We start from the raw sequence: 18,602 nt of genomic DNA, 5'->3' as shown, positions 1-18,602 counted from the left end.
TTTGAAACCATGCTGACTGTGAAGGTTCCTGGGAAAATGAGAGCATGCAAATGGCATCTCTGCGTGGGGCTCTGAACTGGGTGGAATTGGGCTACCCAGGAATCTGTGGTAAGATTTGTGACACTTACACTGGGAACACCACCAGAGAGTTGGTGCTGGGTGACTTACAGCTGCGTGGTGCCGTTCACTGCAAGGGAGGTCTGTGCTCAAGGAAACCCTGCTTTGTTGCATTATGTCTTTTTCCATTTTTTTTCTTCCTTTCTTTTTAACCATATTCACGTACAGAGATGAACGTAATAGCATAAGGAAAACATGCTTCGCTTTCTAAGTTCTTTTTCTAAGTAGTATTCTTGTAGAGTCTAAATATGTCTTAAGAATGGAACTATTTCAAAAGAACAGAATGAAAATATAATTATCTGCACTATTATTGGATAAAAAGGGAATTATTTATATAAAGTCATGCAAGATAGGTGTTTAAACATAGTTTTTAAAAGCTGTGCAATTAAAAATCATCTACTTTTGCTGATGTAGTTACATTGGTATAGAGTATATATAATTAACTTGTGTCCATCCCAGGCAATAACAGAAAACACATGACAGTAAAAATGGTTTGCTGAAATGGTGCTGTGCTGCCAAACAGATAACATGTAAATTTTGTGTGTATTCTCCAGTTCGTGCTCCCTTGTCTATACAAGTTTGTAGAGCTGATTTTTTGCTTTACAGTAGTAAAAGCAGAGATAAAAAGTAAAAGATCATGGAGGGTTAGACCCTGGGTCCTGTATCCGTGACATTCACTGGGCTGTAGTTACAGACAGGGTTCCCCTTCCACTCCTACCAGAAGACCACGCAGGCAGGCATGGATTGCTGCGCAGAGAGCCTAATGGGCATCTTCCTGGCACTGTCGCCAGGTCAAAGCAAGCAAGCATTAAAATATCTCTTCTTCGTCTATAAAATCCAGTGAAAACATGAAGCAAACTAGGATGAATGCAGAGGTAAGGTCAGGCTGACTGTGGTTAAAATCATGGGTTCATGATTCATGATTTCCCAAAAGCTCATACTGCTGCCTATTGCTTTTGGAATCAGTGCTTTGGGCCTCTAAAAGGTACATCTCCATCGAACAGTGAGGATGGTGTAGAGACCCAAGCCTGTTCAGCCATACAGTGGAGTACTACACACCAACACTATTTTGGCTTCGAAGTGCCCAACAGCATTTTCATTTTAGCAGTGTGCTGGCTGCAAGAGTGGTTTGTGGGCTCTAAAAGCCTACTGCACTACTGCTTTAAGTCAGTTGGAACGTCTGGACAGTTAAACTAAGCATATGCCATATAAATATCCAAAAGCCACTTCAGAATAGAAGTGGATGTTGATCTGAGGGAAGGTGTGGTAGCAGCTCCATTTAAAAGCAGGGCCAAGAATGAAGTTCCACGGCCAAGCAAGGCCATGTGAGGTTCCTAATTAAACTTTCCAGTTAAGAAATGTTCAGCTCAGTGTCATGGAACAGCCTTGTCTCTCACAGCCTGAGATAGTAGATTCAACCAATATTTTGCCTCTGCTGTGTTTCTGTCGGGAAGAAATTGGCACGGCACCTTTGGCAGCTCTGAGAGAATTGATCCTCAAATACCACCAAGGGAGAAGTCTGATCTGTGATGACTACACAACCCCACACTCTGGTTAAGGGAAGAAAACAGTCATAAAGGGATGATGCCACACATTGCACCCGTGATGGGAGAGCAAACAGCCTCAACAGAAAATATAAATTCTATTTGAATGAGGGACACGTGAGACTTTCTTTAAATCCGATTGCGAAAATGGGTTTGGTGTCAGTTGTAATAATGAGAACTTCACGGATCATTCATTTCTTGGGTAACATTGACAGAGACTTAGGACACTGGGAGGACATCTAATCAAAGCAGCTTCCTGAATAGAGGCCCAGTTTTCTAGAGAAGAAAACTTCAGCGATGCTTACCGTGAATTCCTATCATGTGCTCTAGAATCAAGACCCTCTCAGCTAAAATCTTCAGAGCTTCTCGAAGTTGTTGAACACCTTCCCCCTGCAAGATAGAAAAGAAAACCAACACTGCTATACATTTGCAGAACAGGCTTCTTGTGCATAATGTTGGCTCTGTAACGCCAAACTGTGCATTGTAAATGTTTAAAAAGAGAAGTCATAAAAAAATGAGATAAGCTGCAAGAGTGAAGTTGGAATGCAGGAGAAATCTCTAAAGAAAATCTCCTCAGGTATAGCCTACATTTGCAGAGCCTCTGAGTAAGCCAAACCTTTCACATTGGTTCCTGCTTCTGCAGTGAGCCAAACCCAGGGTTGTATATTCCTGTCAAATATGTTATGTATTGCAGCTTATGTTAATAACTACTGTACTACCTGGGGAACAGGTTTTGCTCTTGCCTGATGTTTACTCTGAACATCATTGACTTTCTTGGGCTTTCTCTTCATTGGGACACCTGGAAACTCAGAGGGTTGGCAAGCCTCCACTTGCTTCTGCCTTACAAACTGGAACAGTGGCACATGTGCTCGTCCTGATGGACTTGAACCAGCAGTGTGCGCTTGAAGGCCAACAGCACCCTGGGCTGTATCAAAAGAGGAGTGACCAGAAGGGAGAGGGAAGTGATTGTCCCTCCCTACTCTGCCCTCATGAGGCCCCAGCTGGGATACTGCATCCAGGTCTGGGGCCCCCATCACAGAAGAAATGGGGAGCTTTTGGAAAGGGTCTAGAGGAGGGCCACAAAGACGATCAAAGGGCTGGAGCACCTATCCTATGAAGACAGGCTGAAGGAGCTGGGCTCATTCAATCTAGAGAAAAGAAGGCTGCGGGGTGACCTCATTACAGCCTTCCAGTATTTAAAGGGAGATTATGAACAGGAGGGTAGTCAACTTTTCATATGGGTAGATAGTGATAGAACAAGGAGAAATGGTTTTAAGCTAAAGGAGGGAAGAATTAGATGCTGGGGAAAAGTTTTTCACTGAGAAGGTGGTGAGGTGCTGGCACACCCAGAGAGGTTTTGGATGCCCCATCCCTGGGGGTGTTTAAGGCCAGGTTGGATGGGGCCCTGGGATCTGATCTAGTACTTGATCTAGTGGCTGGCCTGCAGCAGGGGGGCTGAGACTTGATGATCCTTGAGCTCCCTTCCGACCCAAGCCATTCTATGAGTCTATGACTTTGTTCTGCCTCTAACCAAGCTCCAAGGCTGGCCACAGGTAGTCTTTTCCTACCTTGTAGCAGCTTTGTGTGGAAGAATAACATCTGGGGGCTGAGGAGGTGTTCAGCATGCAGGAGGGCAGCTGACAACATGGCCAACAGACCAATAAGACCTGGCTTTCTAGCATACAGTATGTTGTAAACCAAGGATCATATCTCTTCTGCTGCCCTTTTAACTGGTGACAGGAGCCTTGCCTCTCATAAACCAAATGGAATATGTTTAAAAGACAGTAAAGAGTTACAAAGGAAAGCAAAAACAACAACAAACAGTAAAAACACATGCTTACATCAGCACCTTTATCACCTTCCTCGCCCTTCTTGCCTGGTTCACCCTAAAACAAACAAAAAAGAGAAATTTGTCTCCATATGACTGAGGATCCTGCCCAGAATTACTTCCCTCCAATGGACCACAGTAGAAATGATTCCTGAGCTCAGTCCTAGCTCCCAGCAGCTTCTCAGGAGGTCACTGTTATTTCTGACATTGATAAACTTGGCTGGGGGTGGGCAAGCTGCAGGAGGGGCTGGCTGCCATGGCCTGGACCTACAACAGATCTCAATGAACAATGTTTTAGCCCACAACGTTGAGAAAGAAATGCTGTTCTCCTCCCCCAAGCATGCAATTGTGCATCTTTGATTTACACCATAAAATTCCTCCATTCTTCTTTCATTAATTACTCATACCATTTTCTGCCTCTGAAGATGCTGAGCATCTTAAGGTTTTTGTGAGCAAAATCCCTACATGCTGTGAACACTGGTCTGATGTTCCCCCTAACCAGGGAGTTCATGCATTTCCTGAAGAACAGAAGACACAAAGAGATTAAGCCAGAAGCTAAAGACAAAGCCTAACAAATAGCTGAATGAAATAAGGTGGAAATGCCTGGACTCCTCAGACTCATTGGACATCCATGAGACACATGCAAAGCAGGGAGTGGGGACGGGATGAAGGGCTGAAGAAAAGGTTGTAGGAGCTGTACAGTACGATGAGATGGAATTAAGGAAGGGTGAAGAGAAACTCCCAGAGGAAGTTCTCTCTGAATGCTGCCAGTCAAGACAACCAACTTGTTCCACTCACTTTCAGCCAAACTTCAACTCTGTTTGCACTCTAGCCATATGTGCCTGTGCAGACATCTCCCGCGTGCATTGGTTCAGCTACTGCCAAGAAATCATTTGGCCAAGTCTCTTAATCTCATTAAAGGTTTTCCAGCTCAGCTTGGCAGATCAAGGTGCAAGAGGACACCAAGGGCAGCTGATGTATCTTGGGTTAACAATACCCGCCTTTGAGCTCTGGTAGTGCCAGGAACCTCACGGGGCAGGGAGGGGCTTCTGTCTGCCAGTCTTTGGCTAGAGGGGATCTGCAAGCACTGCACATCTCCTCAATTGGCATATTGCCTTCCTGATCACTGCTCTCCACCTCTGACCTGTCAATAGGACTTTTTGTAGGCACTCCTTTCCTGCAGTGCACTTTATGCCACTGACTGCCCTGTTGACAAAACACCGTTAGCAGAAGGTGGCTGGTAAGGCTGCAGAGCAGGGATGCTACCTTGCTTTGCACTGTGCAGTGAGGGCTTCCCATGAGGCAAACGCTATCAACAGAACTTAGAGCAAGCATCCTCCTCTCCTAAAACAATCAACAGGAATCTGGCTGCTCTGTGATACTTCTGGCTCTGGAAGGAAGACTCACAGCTGCACAGCACCAGCTCCATTCCTTGAACCACCCAAGGTGGAGAAAGCCTGTGGGATCACTCTGACACACTCCACATTTCAGTGCTATGCTTCACACGCTTCATGTTCCATTTGCAGAGGAATACTTAAGCTAAGACTTCCTACTGAGCAAATCTCTGACCTGGAGTCAATTGACATGAGCATTGCATCTCAGAGCTGGCTGAACCAGCTGCAGACCAGCTCAGTGTTTTTATGGTACCAGACATGCCAGGAAGGCACCAAACCCAACTAAGTCTCGTACACACCCGCAAGTACATCACTTACAGGAAATCCCTTAATGCCCCTCTCTCCAGTCAGACCTGCTTGCCCCTGTTGGAAATAAAGTAAGTGTCATTAGGAGGTATTTTTCCATTTGACAAGAACACAGTGTCATTTTTTACTGGTGGAATTAAGATGGCTTAATGAAAAACCTTACACTTGGGATAATAAGGAGAAATTCCTCTCCCCTGACATTATCACTTGGAGACAGCAAAAGGGGGTCATGGTTTTCTGTCAAGCATCAGCTCCAAATCCTATCACACTTTGGGGAAGTTTGGTTAAATACTGAGCTACTCCGCTCGGTACCCTCTCCATAAGATGATTAGCAATTTCTTGAACTTTACAGCAGTCAGTTACATTATAGCAGGAAGGAATTTGGCTGGAGATTTGTTTCTCACAAAGACAGAGCATTCTTCTCTCTAGTAAAACAGACAGGCTGATGCTGCCCCAGACAGCAAACAGAGCCCAGGACTCCCACAGAGCACTGATTTAATCTGCCTCCTGCTCCACACACACGTCCCCGCGTTAACCCCAGCAGCTACTGATCAAACCCACACACAGTATTTTGGTTGATTTGTTTCTTTTTCCTGCTGTGCTGATTTTCACATTGTTCTCTGTGCTTGCTTGCTTTCTTTTTGGCTAAGCTAAAACATTTTGGAAGGGTATGCGCTGGTGGAATGAAACGCCATCAAATTCAACATCTTTTTAGTCCCCGTTTTCCTCTGCAGCTCTGGTTTCCTACCCCAGGACATGCTGGGGCAGAGCAGAACCCTTAGCTAGGAGAAGAGCTATAGATTATTTCATGAGAAAGCAGGAGCAGGGCAAGGGGAGGCAAAATTTAAAAGCATCTTTAGAAATCTATTGATGAAACAGCCACATATTGAAACTGGCTCTTCTCCCCTAAACATAAACAGAAACAAACCCATCCCTTTGTTCCTCAGAAACCATCTAGCTGGCGGCAGCTTTTCGTAGCATTTGCCAAGAAGGGAGAGCTGCTTTGTTACTCTGTCCATCCCACTGCTGCTTTGTAGAACACAAATGGGCCTTGGGCATCTCAAAACATTACTGCAGAGACCCGTGCGATGCACAGCCAGGCAGCACCAGACAAAGGCCCACACTGACACAGAGAGCGCCAGAAGGAAGCCCAGTTTGTCAGGTGCTCTGAGCATCTTCAAAGGGAAATGCTTGGATTCTGCACTGGAAGGAGCAAGGGCTGTGAAAAAGCACAGGCAAGCAGCAAACCACAGAGAGGAGACATAACAACACACTTGAAATACATAAACAGACTGTTCTCGGTGTCCAGGGGGAACAGAAAAGGATGTTATCAGCTTAAAGGGGATCAAAGGATATTTAGGCTGGATGTTAGAAATATCTTTTATCCCAGGCCCTCAAGAACTGTACCTCTGCAGACTGCCTGAGGATGATGTGACGCATCCCTCACTGGCACTCGTTAAGTATTAGATGAACAGAGACTGATCATGAGTGGCACACACAAATGTGCCATCGAGGGGATGTGCTCAGACTGCTTCAGGTCTCTTTCTACATCTGTTCTTTCTGAGATTAAGCAGGAAGAATGTATAATAACATTTTCTCATACCTCAACAGATATTGCCAACCCTCCTCTGCTTTTCTTTGCAGCTGCACAGCTCCTCCGCTCTGTGTAAAGCCAGCCCTAATTTTGTATCCACCAAACCCCAAATTGCAGCATGTAGTTGTCAAAACCGGCATTCAGATCCACGCTCACAAAAGACAAAAAGCACACAGAACGCCCTGCAGAAATTCTGCCAGAAAAAGCGATCAGCTCTGCTTTCCATGCTAAGAAAGAAAGGACAGGAAACAGCATTTTTCTACTTAGCAAAGCATTGTGTGTTTGAAAATCTCATTTGTCCCAAACCTAGAAGGAGAGGTACAGCTCTGAATGTGTACGAGGAAGGGATGAGATCAGAGTCTCAAGTATTTGTCCGTACTGAATGTGGACACTGTGCCATCACAGCTTTTGTTTTGGAGGAAGTGCAGTAACAGTCTTAGCAGTACGACCAACCACCAACTAAAGCACCGTGTTAAGGGAATCACTGAGGGAGAGCTCTTACCAGTTTCCTGGATGGAAAGCAGACACCTTGCCAAATGGCATGCTTTCTTCTTTATTTTTTTAAACTGAAAGTTAGCATTTAATGGCAACAAGCTGTAGTGGCAAGCCTGTACTGAAATTACAGTTAGAGTTTCACTCTTCATTAGAACCTTAAGCTCCAGGCCCAGAAAATGCATCGGAGTCTAATCTATTAGGAAAGCCAATAAATGCCCAAAGTGGGCGACCTGCATAAGATACTGACACTTAAAATGCCCTCTATCTTTCAGGTGGTTTCTTATGTAAGAATGGGGACCAAGAACCCATAAAATGGGCAAAGATGCTCAAATAAATATGAGCTTTTTGAAAGGATATGTGCTCCACTCTCAGATATCCCGTTCTCCTTCATGTGAAGTCCCTCAGGAGAGCATGAAACAACCCACCTGGGCCTTGCTTGCCTTGCACAGTCTGGACAGAGAAGCATAACCTAAGTATTTCACTAGTTATTCTCATGAATTCAAAAAGTCATCGAAAAGGAGTTAACCAATTTGTATTTGCCTTTCTTAGCTCCTTTAAACACGACTCTGCTTTTTGGGTTGGAGTAGTGAGTAGAAAAAAAGGAGAAAAGGAGATGCACATCATCTACAGCTACCTACCTGCAGGCAGTGACATCCAATGTGATGGTAAAAGTGGCACTTGGAAGAAAAGAATTTGTTCCCTACAGCTGCAGCATAAGAGCATGTCTGTATAGCCACCTCTGCAGACATCTTGTTTTTTTTTTCTAACAGGTAACAGCCAACATTGTTCTTCTCTCTTTCTTTAATGCTTTGACTCTGTTCCACACTATGGTCTCAGTAACGCTCCGCAGTCCATCTGTGCCCACTTCCACATTCTGCAGATCTAACTGCTCAATGATTGCACCATGTACAGAGTTCTCAGGCGATTTCGTGTCCCCAGTGCTTCTCAGAAGCAATTTCAAAGACCGTGGCCTTTTGGAGAGTAAGCTTGACAGAAACAGCTGTAGGCCGAAGTGCCATCTGAAACCCTTCCTTAAATGCTGGAGTGGGGATCTGACATGGATATATCCTTGCTAAGATTTTTCTCTGTTGATTACTAAATTTCACCTGTTTGGAAATAATATTCAAACAGCCCTTCTTGCTACAGTTATTACCACTTGACATAATCCATTGAGGACTGAGGTATAGCAAGCTTTCTAGATAAATTAAGACCACCACTTGACCAGGGGAACAACTTCAGGAGAAGTCTGATGAGCTTTTACTGCATTACCATCACAGATGGAAGAAGTCAGAACATCTGAAACAGTCCACACTAAAGAACTTTGGTTGGCAGAAGAAGGCTGGCCTCTGCCAGGTTTAACATTCCAGGTATTTATTACCTGTATCTCCTTAGGGAACAACAGACTCCAGTAAGTCATTCAGTCTTTTATCTGTATGGGAAACCCCCATCTTGTTGGTTTTTTTGTTTTGTTTTGTTTTTTGTTTTCCCCCAAAATACTTAGAAACTCTGCATTTAAAATTGGTTATGGCTGCAGTCCCATGGAATCTGAAAGACTTGTATAAATTTCTAAGGCATTCACCCAGATCTCACTGGGAATCCCTCCACATACATAAAACCTTACCCTCTCTCCCCGGTCTCCTTTGGAGCCTTTGGGCCCAGGTTGTCCTGGAGAGCCTGGTAAGCCCTGGAAGAGATGCATGACAAGAAGAAATCAGTTTTTATTGTGCATCCATTATGAAGATATAGCCAATACATTTCCCAGTGATCCTCAGCTCCTGTAAACCTTATATACCCGTTAAGTGACCTGGCTGGATTCTTGTTTGCCCTCAAGCAACAACAATGGAAGCTCTTTTTGCAGATATCTTGAGCCCTATATTTTCTTCATATCCCTCACTTCAGGTCTTTTAATGAACTGCATGCTGCTGATATAACGTTTTGTGAAGGGTCAGTGTGATAGGATAGTTCTTGTTCTCAGCGACTGAGAAGAAATTAACAAATAGATGGTATGGTTAGCCTAACAATCCCAACTGCTTTCCCCCCTCTTCATAATTGCCTCAGTGGGTGGCATGAGTAAGCATACATACCTGAAAATTAATTGGATTGTGCAGTGGAAATTATTTTGAAGCGATTCACTCACCCTAATAAACAATTTTCAAATTAAGCCCAATCTCTACTAATAATTTTGCTCCCTGGGTTGAATAAATCTATAAAGCAAGTCACCAATGGTTATGAAGGGCATTGTCTCCAGACTTCTACTAATTGAACTGCTTTGCAGAAATTGATCCAAATTCTTAAATTATCCACCCAGTGAAGCCACAGTTAGAAACCAGGCAGGAAAGGGACAGTATTGTTTGTTTATATTCACCATGTCAGCTCCACATGACCATATGTAAGATGCTTTTTTCCACCTCAAGTGACTTGAACATCTCCTTGGAGACTGCAGCACAAGGAACCCCAGCACTACCTACTCCAGGCAGCTGCTGCTTCAAGCTGACTTGTTTAACAACAGCCCCCAGTAACCACCACCTCTCAGCATTCAGAAAAATGGGATTTCTAGCACAGCTGCCAGGAACCTCAGCCTGTGGTTAAGTGGCCCAACAAGGTCAGGCCTTAGTGTTTCAAGGGATAGCGGGAGGAACGCTCTCCCGGTTTTGGGGTTTTGAGGGACTAAAGGAGAAGCACTCTCCCAGCTTCATCTGGGAGGCAGCACTGCTCACCATTATCTCATTGCTCCTTGCCTGCAGTTAGTCCAACCAGCTCACCACCAACTTGCGCAGGCTGGCAGCTCAGCTACACCACCCCTGGGCCCACAAAAGATGCAGAACTCAAGCGTGATACAGGAGGTTAACTCGGGCTGGCAAGCAAGGTAGGGCACAGACCAGACTTGGCCTTAAATCAAAAAGCAGTGTGAACAAAGCTCAAGTGTCCATAGGTGACCTCTGCACTTGACAGCTCTCAACATTCGATTTCAGTGCGTGTTTGCACAGGGATGCTCAAGGAACACTGAATTAAACAAGTCTGTTGTTAAAAATAAAAAATTTATAATGTGTGCCACATGTGAAAAAGCCAGACTCTTAAAGAACCTATTTATGAATTTTGAATTACCTTATATTTAATCACGTTAAACTGCAACTGTCGTTTTGCTGCCAAATTTCCCACTGTGTTCATATCTATCTGGAGTTTCTCACCGCTCTCCAGAGCATTCACTAATTGAAATGATTCTGCTACACTGGCAAAATTTCACTAACTTGCTCTCATTGCTTCTTCAAAGTGATTAATAAATACATAGCAGAAGTCTTCTTTCTCTAATTTCCAGCAATCCCAAACCTGTCATATCAGGATCTGAGTTACATTTGTTGTCTAAGTTACTTAACCTTTCCCTCTCTTCTGTTCTCTTCAGTCACTTTTATCTCCTTAGTCAGGTAAGATACCTAATATCTAATATCAATATATTTGATGTCACTGGTTTGCCTCTACAGTAAGAAACATTCATCCCAAATTGGAGTCCTGTTGTATCAGCCAACCACCATCTGGAGCAGTTTGGCCACTCGTTATTCATCATAACCTCCATTCTTTCAACTTTTTTTCCACCCATGTGGCTACTTTGCCCTTCCATCATAATACATTCTTTCAACTGAGTTTACAACACTCCATAATTATCCTCCCCTCCACAGTTTTGATATCAATATCTAATCAGTCAAACTGAGCAGACTTTGTAATGTTTATACTGAATGGAAAGTGCTATTTCCAATAAATTAGGATGAAGAAATTCACCCTGGTGAACTGGTGAATTCTCAATGACACATTTTTCCTCTTTTATGTGTTCCACAGGAAATGCAGTGTTTTTCTATCACAATGCTAGTAAAGCCCACGTCAAGTCCTTTGCATCAACTCAGGCTACGGTGAAATGTTTTGACACAGTAACAGCAAGATATGTTGTTATGATTGAGGGAAAACCTGGAAAGTATAACCATTTCGACTTCTTATCCCAGTTCACTATGAAAAGCAGGCATCAAAATTACAGACTTTCATGAGGAGCTAGACATTGTATCTAAGACCTATAAAATAATTCTCCTCTTTCTGAAATGAGAAGATGCTCTGCACCTACCCCCCAACTCTGCCTCCCAGCCCAAAGCAGGAAAACCCTTACTTGTGATCCAGGGACTCCAATAGGTCCTGGGGGCCCTTTGGGTCCCGATGCACCTGGTGGTCCTGGTGGGAATCATCAGTTGAGACAATGTTAAGGAGACTTAGAAGGATCTTAAATTCCAAACATATGCACTTCCTTTTATTGTTCTATTTCATCTCTCAGTGACTGAGAGCCAGTGATTGATCCCATGACTGCAGCATATGAGTACTACATCATGCAATGGATTCTTGGACACCCATATCCTAATCTCACACATGCCCTAGAGAAGATCTTAGAGCTCTGGGAGGAAGAAAGGGTGAAAATAGGCAGGAAGGATGCCAGCAAGGTGCTGCATTTCCATTCTTTAAAATAACAGCTCTGAAGAAATCTTAAGCTAGATTCATGGAACATCAGAGCAGACTGCTGTTTTAGAAATGGAGGAAGTCCTGTAGGTGGCCAGGGAAGTCTGCAAGTCTGCATGAGTCTGTCTCTGGTGCTGATGAACACAAAGGAGACAGAGGTTGGATGTAGCCAGAACGAGAAGCCAACTGTGGCAAAGCAAAGCACTCTTTTGTTCTTTGCACGCTCACTCCAGTAGCAAAAAAATTCTTTTTAAGTCTGTATCACAGAAGAGGCCGTTTCCAGGACATGTTAAACACTGCCTGAACAGGTCAAATTGCTTCGCAGTCACAGAACAAATTCATTACTTTTGGAAAAATAATTATATCCCAACTGCAGCTGTTAGATTGTACCTGGAAATGAGAGGCAGGATATTTGCTTAGTCTGAATTTAGTAATACTCCTCTCTGCTTTGGTTGTCACAACCCTTGAGATGAAACAATGCAGACATGATATACAAAGTACAGCTGAATTAGCCTCAATCATTAATGCACCATACAAATGTTTAAGTCGGAGAATAAAGGAACTGAAGGATAAATTAAAGGCCCTCATAATGAAAGGAAAAGTCTTTTCTGCAACCGATGGGAGTTCACTCCTAAATATGCATCATACTGGGAAATGCTGATGTTTGCAGGAATATTATCATTTAAGCCACCTATCAGCACTGAGAAACAGAAGATTTGCTACTGAATTTTGGTCCTAGATTCTGATGTCAGTTATACAGGTGCAAATCTGGAGTAGCTCAAATGAGCTCCAAAGTCTACCGAGATATCACTGAGAACAGCCGGTCAGATCCTGCTCAGTAGAGCTCTACAGCAACCAGACAGGATTGCACCAGCAGTGAGAACAGTTCTGCTCCCACAGAGGAATTCACAGGACAACCCACTCTTAAAGGCACTCTTCAATTATTCCCTTCTCAGAGCATGTCCTGTCAAAGCAGCAAGGAAACATTACAAGCTTCAAGAAAAATCTGCCTCTATCAACAGATAAGAACTGGTTACTTCTTGCCACCCTGCCCACTCCCAGACCCATGGCTCCACAGCCCTTCCACTGAGGACCACATGCTTTCCTTGCAGGCATCCCACAGTGCTCTTCCACTCCCCCTCAGATTCTTTGGCTCCTCTTTCCCATCATTACAGCTTTGCAGCTCAACTGAGTGCATTACCTGGGGGTCCCACAGGGCCCGGTGCTCCCCGCGGTCCTGGCAGGCCAGCCATGATGGTATCTATGACGGTGGAGGCCAGCTGGGGTTCTCCATCTGTGTTAAAAAGCAGAACAGTCAGTGCAAGAGCTGTCCAGTCCCAGCACTTCTCTACAAAACCCTCTGGCGCCCGTTGCTGGTGAAGGACAGGCAGCGCTTCTGGTTGCAAAATCCGGGAGCAATCCAAAAGCATAGGCTGCATCCCCCACAGACCTCATCCCACCTCTACTAACCTCTGAAGAACTGTCCTTTCAGTCCAAAAACTGGTGTTTCTGCACATCCATATTGTATTACCTTTGGAATGCTGAAGCAGTTTTAGAGTAGCTCTGCACTGTACAGCAATAATTATTTCAGGAGTTCAACTGGCCAGCTTGTGCAGGTCTGGGGAACAGGTGGAGATGGGAGCAGAGCAGGGAGAGGGAAGCCATTAGCAGAAACAGGAGTAATGTCATCCTTTTGCACATCTTTCTAAGCTGTCTCCTGCTGGGAGTAAAGTACGTCAGCCTGGAGCTGTTCACATCTTTGAACCGCTGGGCTTACCACTTCAGTTGGTGACTGAAGAGAAAAAAATATAACTACATATGAAATAAAAACACCCCCTATTTACTTACTGCAAAATCAAAATCACCATCAACAACTCTGTTCCCCACAGACCTGCACTGTCGCATGCCAGCAGTCCATGGGGTGCCTGTACAGCAGCATCTTTCATCTGAGCATCCCACAGCACTACTTGACAGCATGGAAACCAAGACATGAAAATTCCACAACTAGCAAAGACACCAATTGCACAAAGCAAGGAATGGAACCCCTATGTCCTGATGCTATGAAGATTCAAGGTCCATTCCCCTGACCAGTGCTATAGAGCCAACAGCAGGTTTCCTGACCATGCCTGGAGATCTTGACTCTCTGTCAACCCTCTGAGAAGTCCACATTTTCCACTTCTAGAGGCCTCCAGAATGAAGAATGCCCATCTCTTCCTGCCCATGACCTCACACGCCCTTTCACCCATCCCTTTAACTCATTATGCTGAAATTCTGGGCAACTTTTTGCAGGTGTAAAATTCTGCAGGTGGCTCACTGCTCTACTGATGACAGTATCAAACAGTACCAGGAAGAAGGGAGGGATGTTTGTTTTCTCTGCAGGATCCAGCCACAGCAACATACAGTGGAATCTTCAGAAGCATTATCAGACACATCGCGAAGCCTTTTCAACTTCTGGAGCATTGGCAACAACAGAGAAAACGTTCAATGTCCTTCTTTGAAAGCATCTCCAAGGGAAATTCTGAAATCTTTTCAACTGCCAGGGACGACAGTATATGTCTGCAATGCCTTCCTGGCAGCAGAGCAGCACGAGATCTAACCCAGGTCCCTCTGAGAACCAAATTTTGAGCCTAAAGCTTGAATGTAAACAGGTATTTCTTTGCCTATTGTTTCCAGACCCATCCATCTTCCCTTCTTCACAGCCCCGAAACAAAACAGCTGAGACTGTTTTTATGTTCAGAAGGGAAGGTACCCAAGTGAAGTGTGTAATCCAATTAATTTGAGTTTTATTTGACCATGTCAAAATCCATCATGGCTTGGGAGTAAGATGAGATTGGGAAATGAGCATCGAAGAGCAATTGCAGAGCCTTTTGTTTTTAAAGAACAAGTGGCCAACAAAATGAAATGTGCATCCACTGAGAGGAGGAGAGAATAGGCTACAAATGAACTGGGATTTAATTACTGCCGGAGGTAAACCAGGAATAAGCATTTGGGTTACAAAACATTCCTGCTAAGTGGTACGTTATTACAACGATGGAGTTATATCCCCCAAATCCACCCACCCTGATGTTAGATCCACTGGACTCAGAGGTATTTATGAAAGGCGATTTGGTAACTGTGACACAGAAGAGAGCAATGTCTCAGTTTTAACACTGAGCTGATTCTACACCACATACCTGATGCATGCATTTGTAAGTGGCGGAGAAGAAAAGCAATGCTGCAGCAGCAGCCCCAGCAGAGGGGCAGGGCAGTCTGGCTTCTGGCTTGTATCTCATGTTTCTGACTAAGGGATAAATTCCCCCTTTATAAGCTTGATTTGTTGAGACAGGATGGAAATGAAGTAATCCTGTCCTAATTTCTTTCTGCTACCTGATCTGGAGGGAGACAACTGGGACCAATTTCTTTACCACCGCACTGTGAAACTGTGAGAAAATGTCTCCCCATTTTTGGCTTCTGCCTACTGATAAACACTGCCAACAAGAACTTATTGTGATTAATAAAGGCACATGCATTAACCACGTTCAGGCGGAACCAAACACTGCAGTATTAATAATAATCCAATACAGCTTTCTCACATCTCTGTGGGTGCACATGCCCATTACCAGGAATATGCTTCCCTCTGCTGTCAGCAGCTGGAATCTTGTGTTTATAGTTTTCAGATGTGCTCCATTAAAAATAAAGGGGAAAAAAAAAAAGAAAAAGAAAAGGAAAACCTATGTAGGATTTGCAAGGCTAAGCTTTATTGGCTGTTGAGGATCAGCTTTCCACCAACCTGTGGTAGGCAAAATCAGCCAGCACGTAAGGAAAACATTACATTTTGTAAGAAAATGGTCTCAATATTGCATAACTTTACCATGACCATGCAGATGACTTATACTGGTAGATCAGTATTGAGGTTTTTTTCTCTTAAACAACAGAACTTGTTATAGATTTTGGGCTCACATACCCAGTGTCAGTACACCGACAAAGCCAGCTTGTTCCACTTGTCTAACGTGGTCTTTGCTGTACACATCTAGAGGAAATTTCATCTCCACAGAACACTACAGAGCCCTGCCTATGCCCTGGAAGAAAGTGGATGAACAACATGCCCCCAGCAGACAGCCCTGCTGTACGCTTCTAACTCCTGCACTTCAGTGAGAGGGCAGTATCCAGGAATTGGCACTGCCTGGCTCACTCAACCACCACCGAAAGCTAAAGGAGGGCAGAGGGGACCCTGGGAAGTGTGAGTGGAACAGAGCAACATTCCTGAATGTTTCAGGCGTGAGGTTTGGGATAAAACTGTCAGTGGCTGGCAGAGGGCATGGCAGCTGCACGAGGGGAAAGGCCTGTGCTGTCTGCTCTGCCCAAGCACCAGTTAGCAGGTAACACTCATTTGTTTAATCAGTTCTTTGCTACAGAAAACTCCAGGGAGTGTAGAGCTTTCTGCTTCTTACATGACCTGAGTTATAAATGCAGGAGAGAGATCCTGTCAGCTCCACCACTGCCACTCTCCGCAACTGCAGTATTTTAATTCCATACAGGATTAGGCCTTCATTTGTAAACCTCTAGACGGCATCATCTGCTTAGTTCTCCCAAAAGTAGATAAATGAAGCAGCACACGTTGCTGAGATAAACGTCCTGGCTACTCCTCTGCACCAAGAAATCCACCACAGGTAGGAAAAGTACAGGGCTGCCCCAGGATGCAGCCGTCGCCATTCACTCAAGTCCATGTGGGAGCCTGCTGCTGCCCAGTAGTGTCTGAATTAACACAGATATTTATCCACTTGTTTATCTTCTTCCCATTTTGGGACAATGGTGTTTACCCTTCTCATACATCAACTGGGAAGGCCACGCAATCTATGTCTTTGCAAGCTTTTAAGCCTATCCATTATCTTGCAAGAGTTTAAAGGGTCGCTGGAGGAAGTCGGGCTATGATGGTACCCAGACCATCCTCTAGGATCCTTTGCAATAAAAGGCTGAATGCAGAAGCTTCTTTGTTAGAAGACTCAGGAATGCAGCAGCTCAATCTACATTTTGTGAAAAACCTTAGCATTGAACCTCAATTAATTTAATCTTGCCCATATGCTTTAAGTAACTGAATATAAAATAGAGCTGTTAAAGTTCTTTCTAAATTAAAACTACATCTGTTCACTTTCAGGAAAAGAAGTCTGGAGAGGGGAGTGGGTGGAAGGAAAAGGAAAGCTCTAGAAAGCCATCAGGCACAGGGAGATTTACTAATCCTTGGCTGTAAGTATAGTACAACCGCGCTTTGAACCTGGACGTGAGCAGAAGAGCTGGGGAAAAGGCACAGCTGAAGTTTGGGGGAGTGGAGATGGGAGACCAGCAGAGCTGGGGCTCCAGGGGTTTACACACCAAGCAGAGAAATGTCTGAGTTCTACTTTATCATTATTAGATGCCAGCAACACAAGACCAGACTGGAAGAAATCTGATCAAGCCTGAATATGACTGCTCAGATAAGAGTGCATGACATGCCTTTTCAAGAAAGCCTTTTCTTGCCATGCACAACACAAATCAAGTAAATATATCTTTAAAATCACCATAAGTTCAAAGAAATGTTGACCCTCCAGCCACAGGGAAGGAATAAATTACAGTCTTGGTCTGGGCTTTTGAGCCCACAGTTCTGTGTTTTGCATGGATAAGGGATGATGCTGTGCCAAGAACACAGGTGGGGAGACATGTCTGCAGGGGCAGGAAAAGAGCTGCATTGAACAGATGTCCTCGTTATGTTATATAATTTCAGAGATGCAAACATTTAGTAGTTGCTCATTTCTGAATATCCCTGAGCCCTGTAATACTGTAACAGCAGCACCATGAGATCTCACAACTATGCAGTTTCATTGCACCGGCACCTAACTGGTCAGACTCACTGGATTTACTTACCCATGTAACTTTCAAGAGACCCACACAACAGAGGCAGCTCATCTTGCTGCTTCTAGGGAAGGCAGAGCCCTGGCATAGCCCAGCAGGAATGGTGGGAAAAAGAGCTGAGCTGCTCTGGGCCTGTCCATTCTGCTGATGTACCAGAAAAAAAATGGGAACAGAGAAAAGAAGCTTACTTTCTTTTTCGGCTGTGGGCTGGAGGGAGTAGAGAACCCCTTGCTGGAAGGTAAGTGGAAGGCTTGGGGTGGCAGGTGGCCCTGGAGGACCTGGGGGACCTGGAATCCCGGTTTCTCCTGGAAGTCCTCTTGGTCCTTGAGGTCCCAACAGCCCTGTGCAGAGGCAAGAGAGGATCTGTTAGTGCACTTGAAGATGTGCTAATGGATGTAAAAAGCAGTAGGAAGCCCATTCATTCCTGGAAAGAAGAGTCCAGATAGTAATAATTCCTCAAAGACAGAAGAGAAATGCTACCTGAAAATACTCACCACTGCCAGAGATCTAAAACATGCAGAGAAATGAGATAAAGGGATGGCAATGTGGTCTCAGAATTATTTCTGTTAAGCAACAGATCCCCTCTCAGCAGATCCTACCATGGTCTGGGACTATCACAGCATATTCTTGCTCTCCTGGTAAACAGAGAATTTCTGTCCCCAGCTATAATTGTGGGAATCAGGGGAAAAATACTGAAAATTGCGAAGTTAATTCCCTTTGGCTTCTTCCTATGAAAAGCAAATGGCCTTGCTTGGCTCAAAGGTGCTACAAAGCTAAAAAAAATAAAACAAGAAAAATTCTCTCTCCTTGAAACTGAGCAAGAAACTGAAGGAAGCTTGAAAGCAAGCACAGCTCTTCCTCTTCCCCTCCAGGTACACCTGTATGTCACCTTACCACCACAAAAGCACAGAAATAGCAACAGAAACCATCAGTGCGGCAGCAAATCAATTCTGATTCCTTTGGGGCTG

General features: G+C 44.4%; 1 protein-coding gene across 10 annotated transcripts in view; it reads right to left on the bottom strand.

Moving 5' to 3' along the window:
• The window catches only part of COL26A1 (collagen type XXVI alpha 1 chain), a 172,285-nt gene that overhangs the window by 5,136 nt on the left and 148,547 nt on the right, over window positions 1-18,602 (bottom strand). For 7 of the 10 annotated variants that reach the window (XM_015295991.4, XM_046902565.1, XM_015295986.4 and 4 more), the window contains 7 exons: window positions 17,823-17,975; window positions 12,971-13,063; window positions 11,429-11,490; window positions 8,900-8,962; window positions 5,202-5,246; window positions 3,503-3,547; window positions 1,967-2,051 (listed from right to left, as the gene is read on the bottom strand). In XM_015295991.4, the coding sequence (XP_015151477.2) occupies window positions 1,967-2,051; window positions 3,503-3,547; window positions 5,202-5,246; window positions 8,900-8,962; window positions 11,429-11,490; window positions 12,971-13,063; window positions 17,823-17,975 (546 nt within the window). The remainder of the gene's footprint in view (window positions 1-1,966; window positions 2,052-3,502; window positions 3,548-5,201; window positions 5,247-8,899; window positions 8,963-11,428; window positions 11,491-12,970; window positions 13,064-17,822; window positions 17,976-18,602) is intronic. The other 3 variants (XM_015295989.4, XM_040650348.2, XM_040650349.2) reach the window with 1 other exon arrangement.

Source organism: Gallus gallus, chromosome 19, assembly GCF_016699485.2.
Source record: "Gallus gallus isolate bGalGal1 chromosome 19, bGalGal1.mat.broiler.GRCg7b, whole genome shotgun sequence".
Taxonomy (NCBI): Eukaryota; Metazoa; Chordata; class Aves; order Galliformes; family Phasianidae; genus Gallus; species Gallus gallus.
This window is presented reverse-complemented; position numbering and strand designations above follow the sequence as displayed.